Source organism: Mycena indigotica (genome assembly GCF_014461135.1).
Source record: "Mycena indigotica strain 171206Taipei chromosome Unknown Mind.scaff0001, whole genome shotgun sequence".
NCBI classification, from domain to species: Eukaryota; Fungi; Basidiomycota; class Agaricomycetes; order Agaricales; family Mycenaceae; genus Mycena; species Mycena indigotica.
Window position 1 is genome coordinate 3,254,851 of NW_023503000.1, and position 14,868 is coordinate 3,269,718.

The 14,868-nt window shown below is 50.0% G+C and overlaps 6 protein-coding genes across 6 annotated transcripts; 2 read left to right on the forward strand and 4 right to left on the reverse strand.

The window, feature by feature from the left end:
- Positions 1 to 455: 455 nt before the first annotated feature.
- MIND_00093600 (Peroxidase) lies at positions 456 to 2,065 on the reverse strand (the record flags this gene model as incomplete). The annotated part of the gene is made up of 10 exons (XM_037357889.1): positions 456 to 561; positions 605 to 688; positions 742 to 813; positions 858 to 1,001; positions 1,050 to 1,066; positions 1,112 to 1,382; positions 1,429 to 1,510; positions 1,555 to 1,603; positions 1,648 to 1,997; positions 2,041 to 2,065. 10 exons carry the CDS (start codon positions 2,063 to 2,065, stop codon positions 456 to 458), a joined length of 1,200 nt encoding a protein of 399 aa, XP_037225799.1.
- Positions 2,066 to 2,541: 476 nt separating this feature from the next.
- On the reverse strand, positions 2,542 to 4,274 carry MIND_00093700 (MYND-type domain-containing protein; the record flags this gene model as incomplete). Its single annotated transcript, XM_037357890.1, has 3 exons — positions 2,542 to 2,909; positions 2,959 to 3,425; positions 3,472 to 4,274. 3 exons carry the CDS (start codon positions 4,272 to 4,274, stop codon positions 2,542 to 2,544), a joined length of 1,638 nt encoding a protein of 545 aa, XP_037225800.1.
- A 164-nt stretch (positions 4,275 to 4,438) lies between these two features.
- MIND_00093800 (NAD(P)-dependent alcohol dehydrogenase protein) lies at positions 4,439 to 5,764 on the reverse strand (the record flags this gene model as incomplete). Its single annotated transcript, XM_037357891.1, has 7 exons — positions 4,439 to 4,608; positions 4,661 to 4,770; positions 4,827 to 5,256; positions 5,316 to 5,359; positions 5,406 to 5,507; positions 5,556 to 5,605; positions 5,663 to 5,764. The coding sequence occupies 7 exons, from the start codon at positions 5,762 to 5,764 to the stop codon at positions 4,439 to 4,441; spliced, it is 1,008 nt and encodes a 335-aa protein (XP_037225801.1).
- A 414-nt stretch (positions 5,765 to 6,178) lies between these two features.
- Positions 6,179 to 9,405, reverse strand: MIND_00093900 (Fungal-trans domain-containing protein; the record flags this gene model as incomplete). The annotated part of the gene is made up of 18 exons (XM_037357892.1): positions 9,140 to 9,405; positions 9,089 to 9,094; positions 8,950 to 9,035; positions 8,884 to 8,903; positions 8,808 to 8,832; positions 8,300 to 8,761; positions 7,898 to 8,251; positions 7,479 to 7,847; positions 7,404 to 7,435; positions 7,316 to 7,356; positions 7,221 to 7,271; positions 7,147 to 7,170; positions 7,036 to 7,097; positions 6,891 to 6,992; positions 6,705 to 6,841; positions 6,631 to 6,654; positions 6,290 to 6,586; positions 6,179 to 6,245 (listed from the first exon to the last, which is right to left on the reverse strand). Exons 1-18 carry the CDS (start codon positions 9,204 to 9,206, stop codon positions 6,179 to 6,181), a joined length of 2,226 nt encoding a protein of 741 aa, XP_037225802.1. The 5' UTR covers positions 9,207 to 9,405.
- Positions 9,406 to 9,663: 258 nt separating this feature from the next.
- Positions 9,664 to 11,753, forward strand: MIND_00094000 (uncharacterized protein; the record flags this gene model as incomplete). The annotated part of the gene is made up of 6 exons (XM_037357893.1): positions 9,664 to 9,882; positions 9,926 to 10,013; positions 10,066 to 10,123; positions 10,177 to 10,951; positions 11,011 to 11,350; positions 11,401 to 11,753. 6 exons carry the CDS (start codon positions 9,664 to 9,666, stop codon positions 11,751 to 11,753), a joined length of 1,833 nt encoding a protein of 610 aa, XP_037225803.1.
- Positions 11,754 to 12,699: 946 nt separating this feature from the next.
- On the forward strand, positions 12,700 to 13,838 carry MIND_00094100 (NAD(P)-dependent alcohol dehydrogenase protein; the record flags this gene model as incomplete). The annotated part of the gene is made up of 4 exons (XM_037357894.1): positions 12,700 to 12,839; positions 12,894 to 13,039; positions 13,085 to 13,514; positions 13,559 to 13,838. The coding sequence occupies 4 exons, from the start codon at positions 12,700 to 12,702 to the stop codon at positions 13,836 to 13,838; spliced, it is 996 nt and encodes a 331-aa protein (XP_037225804.1).
- Between the last annotated feature and the right edge of the window lie 1,030 nt (positions 13,839 to 14,868).

Genomic DNA, 14,868 nt, shown 5'->3' on the forward strand with positions numbered 1-14,868 from the left:
CGGGGAGTGATGACATGCACCGGACGTTTCCGCCCTTGTGGGCTGTTACAAATGGGCGGCGCGTGTGTCACCCAACGTTGTCGCTACTTCTCTGATTCCATGGGATCGCTTGGGGGAGAAGCATCTGCAGCACTGCTTCTTCACCGAGATGAGCTGGTTTCGAGAATAAGCTTCGGTGAAAGGTAGCTGGCGCCGGTGAGTTGGTGACGAGTCGTCCCAACGATTGCATGTTTCGGTGGGTGGGCGATGGGTCTCTTGCGGGGTTTCGGCCGTAGATACCCTACTATTTCCAATAACATTGTGTACCAGCACCTCCAACATTATTTTTGCTCATCCAGCCCGTTGGTCTTGTTTGAGTTACAGCATTCTAAATTTCTAAGCTCGCAGGCACTACACTGTATGTCTATAGAATCTAAATCTAGATCGAAGCCCCACAGTTGGGCCAGACTTCTTGGTTACTTCTTCTGCTCGTCCAGTGTTTGCAGCGTCCACGGCTCAGGTGATACCCATTGAGAGGCAGGGACACCAAGCTCAAACAGTTTGGCGACTACAGCAGAGAAGCTTTCGACATGTTAACAACGTAAATATGGCAAAGAAGACGCACTCTTTGAAGAACAAATCGTTGTCCTCAGAGTACGCTTTGGCGTATTTCTTGAAACCCTTGTCGGAGATGATGACATAGTCGGTGCTAGTGAAAGGTCTTGGTTAGTTCAAGCGCGATATATAAGAGAAGAAACAAACGGCAGCATCATTAACGACTTCGTCTTCTTATCTTCTAGTTGTTTTGGGCCGTTCCATTTCTTCCATACCCAGCTGCAGTCGCGTCAATACAAGAAACAGTGAGAATAAGAACACACGTCTCGCTGAACAGCAACTTGAAGTAGTCGTTGGTCAATGTAGTCGGCGAGAATGTCCACGGGCCATGGAATCCCGAGCGGTCAGTATGGCATCGGCCGAGCGCATGTGCGCCAGAGAGAGCGACTATTTCCTGATCATTGAAACTAGACCGTTGTTTAGATCAGTAGAAAGAAGAGGATCATACTACACACCCCATTCGCCCGAAGATCTATTTGCACATAAGCGACCGTTATCACCGTTGACAAAAACTTACAGCTCGGAGGTGGGCGCCACCTTGGGTTGCATCTGGAAGGCGTCCATCCGGCGTAACGTTCTCCGCAAACCCGTCGATGCGGCCAGGACGCCATGGAATTTTGGGGCCAGACATTTCCTGGACTGCCGCAACACCCGCCAGGGTCCACAAGTCACCGTAGGAAATCCAGGGGAACTGTGCTTTGATCTTCTCCATAAGCCCGCGGGCAACATCCAGGCCAGCGTTGGCGCCATGCAGCGATTCGGGGGCAAACCGCATGGTGGCAAAGTTGCTGACACGTTTTCAGGGCGTGTAATATGGCTAGTGTGGCGACGAACCTTCCACCAGTGTTGGTAGCAACGTCGTATGTCCCTGACGCGTGCCAGGCAAGACGGAGGATCACAGGGCCAAATGAACCGTCTGAAAGAGGTGTTAGATTGGAACACCGAGCTATGAATACGCACCATCGTAGTCCCCAGCTTCGTCGAGAAGACTAGCAACCGCATTGTAGACCTGAGATGTCAATAGGTAGCAAACAAGAAACAATTGGCACGAACCTTTTGATAGTCCTCTTGGGTGGGCACGAAGTTCGCTTTGGCTGCAGCAGCGCTCTCTCCATCTCCTGAGAGCAGATAGTACGCGCCACCACCAAGGAGAACGGCAGCGGCGACACCAGCAATGAGACCACTGCTAGATTTGGATGACTCAGTTTCGGGCGGTGAAGTCGAATATTTTCTAAAAGCAGGGCGAGCACGGGCGACTGAGGTGGAGCGAGGGACAGCAGCGCGCCAAGCGGTCCTACGAGCCGATACGCGCAGAGCAGCGAGCGACATTGAAAAGAAGTTGGAGGAGAAAAGAGAAAGAGAAAGTTCTGGAACGGATAAACCCGGGTGATAAGGACTCGGCCCTGTTAGATGTCGTCAGCCAATCGTGGGCCCCCGGTTGCTCACCAGTTATCCGAAGCGCGTCAATCATGCGTAGTCCTTCACCTTGCCTCCACCGGACACGTCCTGAACAAGTCCCAGTCCGCTTTCATGGACGAAAGTGGCAACTTTTTTTCTAATTTGGTCATAGACATGGTCAGCTGTCCTTTGCATTGCTCACGGTGTCGTCCAAGACACATCTCGTAGCCAATCCAACCAATCACCGAGGTCGTGGGCTCCTCTCATGCTTCTTCAAGTTCTTGCCCTTGGTATGTCACTGACTGGATTCATCTGGAACCGCGTGCGAAAACGAGTGATGCGACTATGAGCTATGACATCGTCCGATATATAAGCACTTAGTTATATTTAGTGCGTACATCAACAGAATGCGCTTGTCTCGCAAGAGTGAGTGACCAGCACGTGCATCAAGAACTAGAAACGAGAGGCCTAAACAGAAAGCAGTTGAAGTCAATGGAAGTAAAACGTTGTCGTTGTTAGTCACAAGACTCGAATTCGAAGTCCACCAAGTTACTCCAATTTGAACGTCTCCACAGCCATGCGATCCATTGAAGCCATAGCGCGCCGTAATTTCTCTTGGTCTTCTGGATCCCCTTCCACTGAAATCTTCTCAATTCCCTCGCGCACCTCCTTCATAAACTCTGCAGACATTGTCGATGATGATAAGCTCATTTCTCCACCAGGCGTATTGACAACCATGCTCCGTTGCCCCTGCTTGCTGCTCCCACCGAAGGGTGCCGCTTTAAGCGCCTTTCCGGCGTCAATGACAGAGCACGGTTGGCCGGGCTTGCAGAACGGCTTGTGGTTTGGCCAATCTTTCCTTTGGCATTCGCGCGAGCAGTAATGTGGTTTCTTGTCCTCGTCACATTTACCGGCACCTATCATGCGCCGTTTAGACACATTCATCTGGAAGAAAACGATAGTTACATCTGCTCAGCATTCGCCCGTGATCAGCCTCAATTCCACACTCTAACGTCGCACATCGATATCGCAACGGCTGCTTCATTCGTTTGAGGGTGGTCTGAGTGTCGCGCTGGAACCTCTCATCTGCCTCCCTGAGAGCTCGGAAAACTTCCGGGTACTGCTTTTTGACATCAGGGTTGTCTTTAACCAGCATCGGCGTCATGTTCTTGAAGGCGAAAAGGATTTGGGGAATGCTATGTCCAGGCGCGGCAACAGAACGAGCAAATTTGACGGCAAGACACGCATGGTGGAGACTAGCATACAGATAACGAGTGCGAATCGCCTCGTCGGTGGCTTCGTGACACCAGCGTGTGATCATGGCGTGAGCCGTTGCTCGAGTTGCATCATGGGCTAGAGGATGAAATGCGGCTTGGAGCAGATACTTGCGACAAAGTTGACGGTCCCTAACACATCCGAGACCAAGATAGTACCTGATAAGTTTGAGTATGTGAGTCACTCGAAATCAAGAGTTCAAACCTGGCTGCACAATCGATGAAAGCCGAGATATTTCCTTCTTCTCCTTGTTCGATGAGTTCTTCGATTGGTGTTTTAAGCATCTGTTCGGATTGCTGGATTGTTTGTGCCATCTGCAGATGCCAGGCCCCATCGAGCTTCTCTTTGGTATATGGGGAGCATGAGTCAAGAAAACGAACATATTGTAGGACCCGGTTGATCTCGCTCAATTCGCCATCATTGCTAGGGTCATCGTATTCGGGAGCTCGTGCAAGAGCATTGTAGTCGAAGGCAATGGAGTTCGGCATCTGGAGAGGTGAGCTTGGTAGCCCACCAGCAATGGTCACAAAGAGTTCCATAAACTTCATCGTCGCCGCTTTAGTAACCCGCTTGGGAGATGATTCGATAGTGCAAAGTGCTCGTGTAACTCCCACCCGTGCGAGTTCTTTACCAACTGCAACGGCAAAATTCTTGTCTTCGGTCTTGAGAGACCATGGAGCGCGAAGCTCTGGCGTCTGCGTTGGGATCCCCTTTTGCGCAAAACCATTATTGAAAGACCGGATGAGGGCATTGACGACTTCAGGAGCGGCCTGGTCAGCAGACTCGGGGAAGTATTCGTAAGAGTGCATGGAGCCATTTGGTACACCTCCAAGGTGCTCGAGATGGATAAATTCGCTTTCGGGCTGGAACAGAAAAAGGACATGGCCAGGATGGGGCTCCAGGTGAATGTAACGGATATCAAAGTGCCACACGTTAGGCACTAGGCCTGACGGTGCCATCTTCGTTCGCTTGAGGCTGTTGAATTTCTTGACCTCATTTGAGACCATCTTGGTTGGATCGGATAAGTACGCAAAAAAAGGAGAGTGAAAGAGGCGCTGTGACCGTGACTGTGACTAACCAAACTTCAAAAGACTTCAGTCGCACGGCAAAAAATTTACTGCAGGATATAGGCTTCTTGACTTTAATTCGCAGTGCTTAAACTCTTGAAGCTTCAGGCAACCAAAACACCCCGGTACCTCATATGCCCATCCCTCAACTTCTGCATCCCAGCATTGACGCCGTCCTTCGTCATTGGGAAAGTCTCGATGATGGGATAGACATCGTTGCGAGCCGCAAATTCAAGCATTCTCGCATGAACAGAGCGCGACGCAACGACGGTTCCTGTTCATTGGATTGACACGTCGCCCTCAATATCGAAGCATGTCTGGCTTACCTTGAATAGTGATACCTGCAAGCACAACTGGAAGGATCGGCAAGACCAAGTCATCTCCCGAGATTGTGATGGGGTAAATAGTGCCCTCGGGTTTCATGATGTCGATGAATCTGTCGGCTTTGCTCAGGACCCAACGAGAGAGGACAATGAAAGTAGGCCCGCGCACGGTTTCCATTTCGTCAAGAAGCTCGTCGTGATGATGAGGTGGTCAAGCGGCTTCACACCTTCAAAATGTTCTACTCCCTTTGTGGTGTGGAATTCTTTGGCACCAAGACGGATCGCTTCGTCCTTCTTCGAATCGGTGCTAGAGAATACCACAACATCCGAACCCATCTTGGCAAGGAATTGAATCGCAAGATGACCCAAACCACCAACTCCGATAACTCCCACCCGATCAGTTGGTCTGATGTTGTACGCCTCGATGACACTGAACACTGTTGCTCCTCCACACATAAGGGGAGCAGCATATTCTGGCTTGAGGGAAGGAGGGACCTTGAACAAGAAGGTGTCTTCCCATACAGCGTGCGACCCAAAAGAGCCCTGGTGGAAGTTATGGGTCCCATACCACTCCCGCTTGTTACAGTATTGATCATGACCTGCATCGATGTATCAGAAGTGGATCAACAGTAATAGAGTATAGCAGGAAACCACCAACCACGTAGACACGACTCGCATTCACCACAGGTTTTGTGAATATACCTGTTGGTATCAGCCCCAATGAAGACCGCTATTGCCTACCGCTTACCCCCATCCAACGACATCCCCGACATTCAGTCGGGTGACTGCATCGCCAACCTGCTCGACTATGCCAACTCCTTCATGGCCCAGAGCCATGTCGGCATTTTTGCTAGAAATGTGTTACAACTGCAAAGCAGCGCTCATTGGAAAGCCCAACTAGTGCTCATCCGTTCCACAAATTCCAGAATGAGTGATTCTCACCAAAACCTAGCGACAACGTATTTCAACATGCTATAATCGGAACTTGATAGTTCAACGACTGACTTCCTTGCCAGTTGGTGCCGGGCGAACGGTCTTGCTTTCGATAACACCGTTTCCGCCGCCGGGAGAGCCTTTAAAGACCGTGTACTCGACAGTAGCGCTCATGACTGGATAAGAGGGCAGACGAATGTGGAGGAAGAGCTTGAGCGTCCGAGCTCTTTTATCTCATCAACGACGTGGTGAGAACAAGATTATTTGCGGACAGGACGGTCAGAAGATCTTTAAAAGTGTCTTCTCACGATGCCTAAGCTGTTTCAGGTGCAGCGCTCATTGCCTCATCGAGCAGAAGACTGGTCGAGCTCGGTGACCGTGTCCTATCTGTTATCTCGGTGGTGCTCTGGTGAGGTTCTTCAAGCACACGTGGCTGCTTTGTTTAAGTTAAAACTATGGCGGCAATCCGAATTGACCGTACTCAGCTCAGTAGAAGTCAAGTTGTGAGGAAAGGTGGTTCAAGCCATCTGATCTCACAGTCACGACGGCCGATGAGAGTGATTTAATTAGCGTGGATAGAAGTACACTCTACATCGTTTGCAGCTGTTCCCGTACCATGGCCTCGACGCCGGTGAACCAAGGGGCCCAATGAGATCTACCCATGAATGAGCAACAATAACACAACAGAACACACATTACAAGTATTCCGCCACATCCATGTCCACCTCGCCATGCGCGGGCGAGTCGGGTGACCACACGGTGTCGGTGAGCATGTAAGCGATGGACTCGGATGAGGGCCCTTCAACAAAGGTCGAGCGTGAATGCTCGACTCCGTGGTCATCATCTTCTACGTCAAAATAGACGGACGTATACACAGGCAGTGCCGCCAATGCTTTCTCGCCAAGGGGGAACAATGCGTTGGGTGATTCGCCAATCCAATGCTTAGCGGGAGGGAGTGGGAAGCCATGGGCGTTGATGAAATCACAGAGAACGTCGCTGGAAAAATGAGAACAGAATGTTATAGCAGACGAATAGCTTACTGGAAACGGCCAGCATTCCGCCATCTAGTATTGACGCTAAATCGCTGATCTTATGCAAGGCATGGGTGACGTACCGTTTTTCGCATTTCCGGAAAAAGGCTAAGCATCGGTAAACGTCTGCGAGCTCGCGATGCGCATCAAGCGCCAAACCGCCACGTGCACCGTTGTGGACAGATAGCAGCAACACGGCGGAAGAATCGAGTACAGCTTTCTATGTCATCAATGAGTGGTTTCGAGGTTGATCATAAAATGATGCAGACCATCAGTTGTCCATTCGCAAGGAACCCACGCCGAGTCTTCACCTCGGCAATATGGCTGCATGAGCGAGCTGCATTCGTACATATGGCCAGTGATCTCAGTGCCTGGCGGGATTAGCGCGGTCAACCAAAAGAACTCATTTCTCACCCGTGAGTTGGAAACCAGGTTCGACCTCGGTCGCAGGAAGGGGCGATGAATCAAAATCTGGACTGCAAAATAGAATCAAATGAAGATCAGTATAGCTGACAATCGACCAACTGTGGTAATATAATGCGTGAAGTGCTGTTCCCTTGTTGAGCACTCCACTCAAATGAAGAGGCCAAGGCACGTACTTGCGCTTTGTTCAAAAAAGATGTCATTTTGCCCGTTCGGATTCCACGCAACTATCGATGTTTTAGTACCTCGCGGGATTCAAGTCAAAACCCACGATGTGCGGGTATCATGTCCACCCATTCGTCCATCGCGGCACTGCCGACATCAGGTTACAATAACAAGGCCGATACAGTTGCACTCACTCAATGGATGCAATTTCTGAACATGAGTGTCGCTATAGAGATGGGTAAACGGCCAGGAAGGTGTTGATAGCTTACCGAAGCGGAAGCAAAAAGGTTGATCAATGCCGTAAACCGCTCCCAGAACTCAGTTTTGGCAGGCATCCCTGGCGGTTGATTGAATGTTAGTTCTCGATCTGGGATGTTGTCCCAGTACTCGTCATCACAGAGGGCAGGTGGTTCAATCTTGAATTGATATGCGGGGGCTACTCTTGGGCGGCCAAAGCAGGCGCTGACAAGAGTGTCGAAGTTCTGGAGGAAAAGACAGCACCGTTTGAACATTTCTCCTTCAACGGTTGACGGGGAGCGTCTGTGAGCCCCAATATCCTGTGCGTACAATATGCCGATGCCACAAAGAAGCCAGCAAGACGCCATATCGGTTCCCGATTGTTGGAAAAGTACATAAAGCTGGGAGCTCTTGGTAAACACAAAAGCATGGGGTAGAAAGAGAAACTCACGCAACACAATTGCAGTTCATATAGCGACACGCTTTGTGGAACAGGCCCACTGAACGGTCGACGAATCTGGGAGAACCACTGCCACCCAGCGCTGAGCTCATTTTTGGTGCCAGGGAGGAGGACCCGAGGGTCAGAGGAGTTCTTGCTTGCCAACGCACATACTGCAAGGACAAGAGCACCGAGACGATGATCCCTCAGGTGATTCCCTTCCGCTATGGCCTGCTGGAACGAAGGTCGGTGTAGTATGAAGCAGAAGATGTTAATCTGGTTGAAGTAGATGTCAACGAGGTCCGAAAGCAAGTCGGCCGGGGGGAACCGTTGGATAAATAGAGGAGGGTCTGATCGCGACTCCCACTGTAGCGAGGTTAGAAAAGGTTCCTTACCCGTCCGTAGATGACTTACAGATGCAGCGGCCCAAAACTGGGGTCGATGAAGCGTAGATTTGGGTGCTGAGGGCGTCGAGCGTGCTACTATCGCGCCTTTGGTCAGCAAGAGGTTGCTTTGTTTCCCAAAGAACCGGCTATTCGCAAATGCGGCAGTAATATGCTGGAGATGTTCTGGCAGTTGGTTCAAGTCAACAACCACTCCGTCGTCGTCATCAGCTAATTCGTCGATCTCGTCTTCGTTGTACTGGATTGTGTTGGAGGTGGAAAGGAACGAGGGTGATCGTGACCTTCGCGACTTGCGCCGAGGGCTGGTCTCCTTCTCTGGTTGGTTCTGCTCTAAGGTTCTTGCATAACGCGCAATGTCATGCAAAAGTTGGATCAGAGCGCTTCTCTCTTCAGGGTAGTCATATGTCGCATTCAATATACTGTTCACCATCGTCCGGGTTACATCGACAAAGCTTGCTCCGGCGGACGACGCCTAATGATAGTCAACCTAGGAAACCCTGACGCAATGTATGACTGACAGGCTTCTGCTGTACGGGATGACTTCTGCAGGACGAGTTTCAGTCTGCCGTGGCCAGAGACTGCATAGAAACACACCTTCGCTTCTTGTCCTCTGTCTGCTGGAATAAGTGTTTGTTAACCCGACTAGGCTCACACACGCACACTGGGCTTGACATAGGTATGAGTGCATTCAGAATTGAACGCAATGCAGCTAGAACATTTATTGTTGGGCATGTTTGCGCTATCGCCTGTTTGGAGCGGTTAAAATTCGTCGGACCCGAAACTTATTCGAAGACCACACATCGTTCTTGCAGATGGTCAGGCACAAACATCGAGGAGGCAGTGAACGTACTCTTTTGGCGTCGACAGATGTCACAAGCACCCCGTAATCTTCGTAGCTTTGTGTTGGATGTGGACATAGCGCACCGGACCCTCCAGGATGAGAGTAGAAAGAAAGAAAGAAACTGGTTTGCACTAAGTTCATAATGAGCCGATCCTTTTCGGAGTTCTTTGTCACGCCGAACGCTCAGGTACAACAGTTGGACAACACATACGACCAGAACCACAGACATAAATTCGCCACGCTCTCACAAAAACACGACCCAACCCAGAACTCGAGGTTAAGCCACAGCCTGATGGCTTAAATGCGCAACCCGATCTCACACTCAGATCCGGGCCACCGCCCATCCCTAGCCGCCTAACCGAGGATCGACAAGTTTCGTCCTGCCCGACTTGACGAAATAGCTATCATGTCATGGCCCGATCAAGGTTCGGATCTTACTTACTAATACTTGATTGGCCGATTCTGTTTGGTTTTGTTTTCTAGCTGGCCAGAAAAATCGAAATGAATTCCACGCGAAGTTACTCTTCCACCAAATGGCTACACTCATCGAAGTCCTTGAAACCCAACTAAACGTCGATGTCGATACTATGGACCCAAATACGGCGAAGAGTCTTCCGTTCAAGCCACACGACATGACAAGCAACCAGTTCATCGTGCTTGAGCAAATGCAGCTAAAGGATAATCGAGAGCTCCTTTTACAGGCCACGAAGGAGTACGGTGAGCGGGGATGGGCGGCCGTGGTGGACAGAATTGTAACCCTTCATCCCCTTGCTGATCGTTGCCAATCCCGAATAGAGTGCACAACTATGTGCCGCCAACATTGATAATATTCAAGGCCGAGTGCTCCTTCAAACCTCCGCTTTCCATGCGTATGATACCCAAAGTGCCTTTGTTTACCTTCTCTCTGCGATGCCCTTTGCTCATTCACACGATAGAGGTTATTGACCACGCTCAACGATATGCTGTCGAACTCGAGAAAGTCGGCATTTCCAAGTAATCAGTGCTTAACTGCGGCAGACCGTTGAGGCTCATTTCCTCGAACTAAGGGAGCGGTTTTGTATCAAAATCCCTGTAACCGGACCCGCTATCAATGCTGCACCAATCTTAGCTAACGAAGGCATTCGAACTTTGGGAACTTCACTTTTTTCTGTCGCGCAAGCCATTGCCGCGAGCCAGGCTGGGTGTCTCTATATCAGCCCATACTACAATGGTATGTTCATGACCTTGCGTTCCACTTGTTATTTACAGACAACGGAAGAAATCAACGCACATACTGACCCACAACTTTGGCCGAGCTCCAATGACCCTGCGCTTCTTCACACAAGCTCGGCGCGGATGATGCAAATCCGTGCTATCTACCAACAACTTGCGACCGAGACTAGCAAGGAGCAACCCATGATCAAGGCCGCTAGTTTCATCTCTGCTGAAGAAGCAATGGCCTTCGGGGAGATGCAAGTTCATTCAGCCACGCTCCCGGCTAGCGTTCTCCGTGTTCTTTCCCAAACTCCTGCCACTCCTAGTCCGTCAGCCCGTATCCCCGGTGTGCTCAAAGTCGCTAGCATACCATCTTATTTTGATGAACGCCCCCTTCCTGAGCGTCTTGCCGCAGTTTCAAAGACGGACCCACTTACTCCTGGTTGGGACGGCATACTGGCATCGACGAACATCGACTATCTTGCGAATGGCGGACAGGCTCTGGAGAAGGCAATCGAGGGGGACCAAATCACGAAACAGAGGTTGGCGGATGCCCTAGAATTTTTCAAAAATGTTGAGATGAATATGAAGAAATTGGTGGAGGAAGCCATGGCAGAGGTTGGGATGGTTTCTTCCTCAGTCTAGAGGGTATATGTCCTGTCTGCTTTAGCTATTTGGATGTCCAGTCAGCTCAGACTGTTTGCTTTGTCATTGGATGGAACTTGAAAAATGCTGTGCAGAATCGGCTTGACTCACATCCTCAACCTATAAATTCCAGTGTCAGCAAGTCTCAAGCTATACCAACATACTCAAGCACTCGATCCATGTCTTCCGTACCTAGACTACTCGTCGCTGGTCTCGGCAACTTGCCCTTCCCAAACACACGTCACAGTCTTGGGCAACTGGTGATTGACCAACTTGCCTGGCGAACTGGAATTCGAATGGCTGCAGAACGAGACGGTTTCTCGGGCGAAGCCACAGTTTACCTCGGGGGGACTCTCTTGTCGTTAACACTCTACAAGTCGAGTGCGTTAACAACGCCTCTAATCCTGTCACTTTTTGTAACTTTTTCGCAGAACATCTCATGAACATATCTGGTCCCTCTATCGCTGCAGCCTGTCGAAAGCGCAACATACGCCCCGACCTGCTCGTTGTCATCTCGGATTCGACCGAACACGACCAGTGCAAAGTCAAATATCGGCTCGGCGGCAGCGCAAATGGCCACAATGGCCTCAAGAGCATAATCAGCGCAATCGGGACCAACCAATTCCATCGTTTGAGGCTTGGTGTGGGGAAGGCTTCCTCGGTCGAGATGTCAGATTACGTGCTTGGCAAGCTCAGTTCACATGAAAAACAGTTTTGGACGGGGGATGGCGTAGATATAGTCGTCGATGCGATTGAAAAGGTCGCACTGAATGCTAAGGAATAATGGGGCCGGACACGGCAAGTACTTGCTCAACCTGCTTGCACACCCGTCTGACACGCAGCAGACCACTAGTAATATGTCTTGACCGCAACTGGGATTCGAGCTGATTGGGCTATATTACCTCCCGCTGTTTGGACCCGACAGAGTTCAGGGCTTTCGGGGATTGCAAGTACCTTCCCTGTAGTCATTGCGAGGGCGCTTCAATTGATGAACCATCGTCAGTTTGTAGGCTGTTATTGGCAATCCGCTTTTTTCGCTTTCAGTTGCCACAGTCCATGTATCTCGAGAATTTTATCCAATTCTCGTAACAACTTGACCTTGTGACTGGTCGCATTTCCCTTCAAGAACCATGACAAGCTCACTCAAGAAAAAAAAAACTGTGAAGCGAGAACGGAACGCGTCAACGCGAGCATATGAATGGGGCCGTGTTACATTGAGCCTCTTTACTCTCCAACTCTATGCGCCGCCGTGGTCGACTGGAATCCATTCATCTGATGGGACTTCAGCCAGCAACTTGCGGACTCCGTTTGGGGCATGCACATATTGCATCGACAGATTACTGACCCAGCAGAAGCTGTCGATCCAATTGGATCAGCCTAAAAGTAACTATTGGTGCTGCAGAAATTTTAAATAAAGTTGCATGCCGCTGGTATAGAAACTGTTTGTGACCGTCGAGGAGAATGTTGCTTGTTGGTCAATCGCTGTTCCTTCGACAAACCACATGATTTAGCTGACAAATGATCCTCGTTCACTTGTCGTCAACGTTGAACCACAACGATGTGCATATCCTGACCGGAGATTCTCGATCCGCGTTCACAATACTGCTCGCTGAGCAATGCATTTCTAAGCTCATGGGATCACGCGCGACCGTAGTGTATAAAAGGTTGGGTTAGAGACCCTCAATGGCAACCACAACTCCTCCCTGCACACAAGCAACGAAATCTCGGCAATGACCATCGAAGCGACCGTTTTCAAGGGCTCCGCTAACTCTGGCATTGTCGAAGCCAAAAGCATTCTGCAAAACCCAACAGGCACCAAAGTACTTGTCCGCGTCACGCATTCAGGCATCTGCGGTACCGACGAGCATCAGTGAGTCTTCCGCCCTTGAAAAAAAAACTACGAATTGACTACAAAACGCATTAGTAAACATCTCGATATGGTCCTTGGCCACGAAGGTGTCGGTGTCGTCCAAGAGATCGGTGATGGTGTCCGTGCATTCGCAGTCGGGGACGTTGTTGGCTGGGGTTATATTCACAAAACATGTGGCCGGTGTGTGCACTGCCTGAAAGGTCTGTCGCTTTATCTTACCCGCGATGTGCTAATCGCGTCAGCAGGCGAAGACAACTACTGCCGCACCGATATTGAGATGTACGGCTACCACAACCTCAATCAAGGCTCTTTTGGCTCGCATGCGGTCTGGGACGAATCCTACCTGTTCAAAATTCCTGCTGGTCTCGCACCAGAATACGCCGCTCCTCTGATGTGTGGTGGCGCCACCGTCTTCCAGGTCATCGAAGAGTTCAAAATTCGATCTATTGACCGTGTTGGAGTGATTGCGCTTGGTGGCCTGGGCCATATGGCTGTCCAGTTCCTTGTGAAGATGGGTGCAGAGGTGGTCGCTTTTTCGAGCACACATGCCAAACGCGAGGAAGCGCTGAGCCTTGGCGCGAAGGAGTTCTTTGCGACCAAGGGTGTGGATAAATTCGACACCAAGCCACTTGACCACCTCCTCGTCACAACCAACGCCATTCCCGACTGGGCCCCGTTCGTTCTCTGTATCTGTTGCTCTCGATTGACCTGTCCTTCAGATACCTTTCCATCATGAAGTGCAAGGGGGTCATCTACCCGCTTTGCGTCGACTCCTCTAACCTCGTATTCCCAATGATGGCTGTCCTCATGAGCGGACTTACCATCCAAGGCTCCACCGTCGCCAACCGCTCAATCCAACATCGTATGCTCGAGTTTGCCGCTCGCCACGAGATCAAGCCCCTCATCGAGCGCTTCCCGCTGACCAAAAATGGCGTTGAGGACGGCATGCAGAAGCTCAGAGAGGGCAAGGTTCGTTATAGGGCGGTGTTAGTCGCATAATGCGCTGGACAGCCATTTGCTGGTTGCAATACCTACTCGCTCTTAAGTTTGGTGACAGCTACAGTACTATAGATTACAATTTTATCTTAGCAAAAGAAACTTACAGGCTGTTGGCCCAAATCCTAGGCCACTCCAATTTTTTTTACTCCGCGCTCTGAGGCACCAGCCGTGCTTGGAGGGTTGCGGAGTGCAAATTGCTTCATTTGGGTCAAGTCTGTCCGAAGATCTAGAAAATTTAATGTGGCCTAGGATTTTGTCACTGTAAAGGCAGCAGGCTCTGATTGTTCGATTGGTCTGAACAGCGCGCACGCATTCTGTTCTGAACCTCCAAACACCGACAAGTAGTCTTTTATTCGTCTTGCTTCCAGAACGTTACAGCGATTCCTGAATGTAATGACAATGTCACATTTTTTTTCGCGCCCCATCTCAAAAAGGAAATCATGGCTCCCAAGCTTCCAATTGCACTACAAACAATTTCAGTGCACTGAATACTTCTCATAGCTATGGTGGACACTCAAATTACTTGTCCTCAAGGATAGTGGATGGGTTGAAGGTCAGTTTTGCGACAGGTTCATCGAGCGCTAGGCACCGATCGGCATGACACATTCTTGCTTAGCCACAACACATTTTACTCTCGACCAACTACATCTACTGACTGAAATTCTTCTATGTTAGCCATTATATGGTGTAGGTACATCTCTTTACCAGTATATATGATTTTGGATACAGTTTGAGGCTCAGTCAATGCCAGAAACGCAAATGGAGGCATGGTTTCCTTTTTGAGAAGGGCGCGAAAAAAAATGTGACATTGTCATTACATTCAGGAATCGCTGTAAGTTAAAGTCGTGCCGTAGCCTTCCTCTGAAATGCCAAAGCTCCTTGTCAATGAAAGCTCCACATGTCTGTTTATGTAATTGCTTTCTGGCAGCAACTGTCATCACCAAGCAGACCTCATGCTACAGTTGTGCTGCAGCCTGCAGGCTTATTGAATGGGTCGACAAGTTACGGTCCGCCCTTTTAATTCGTTTGC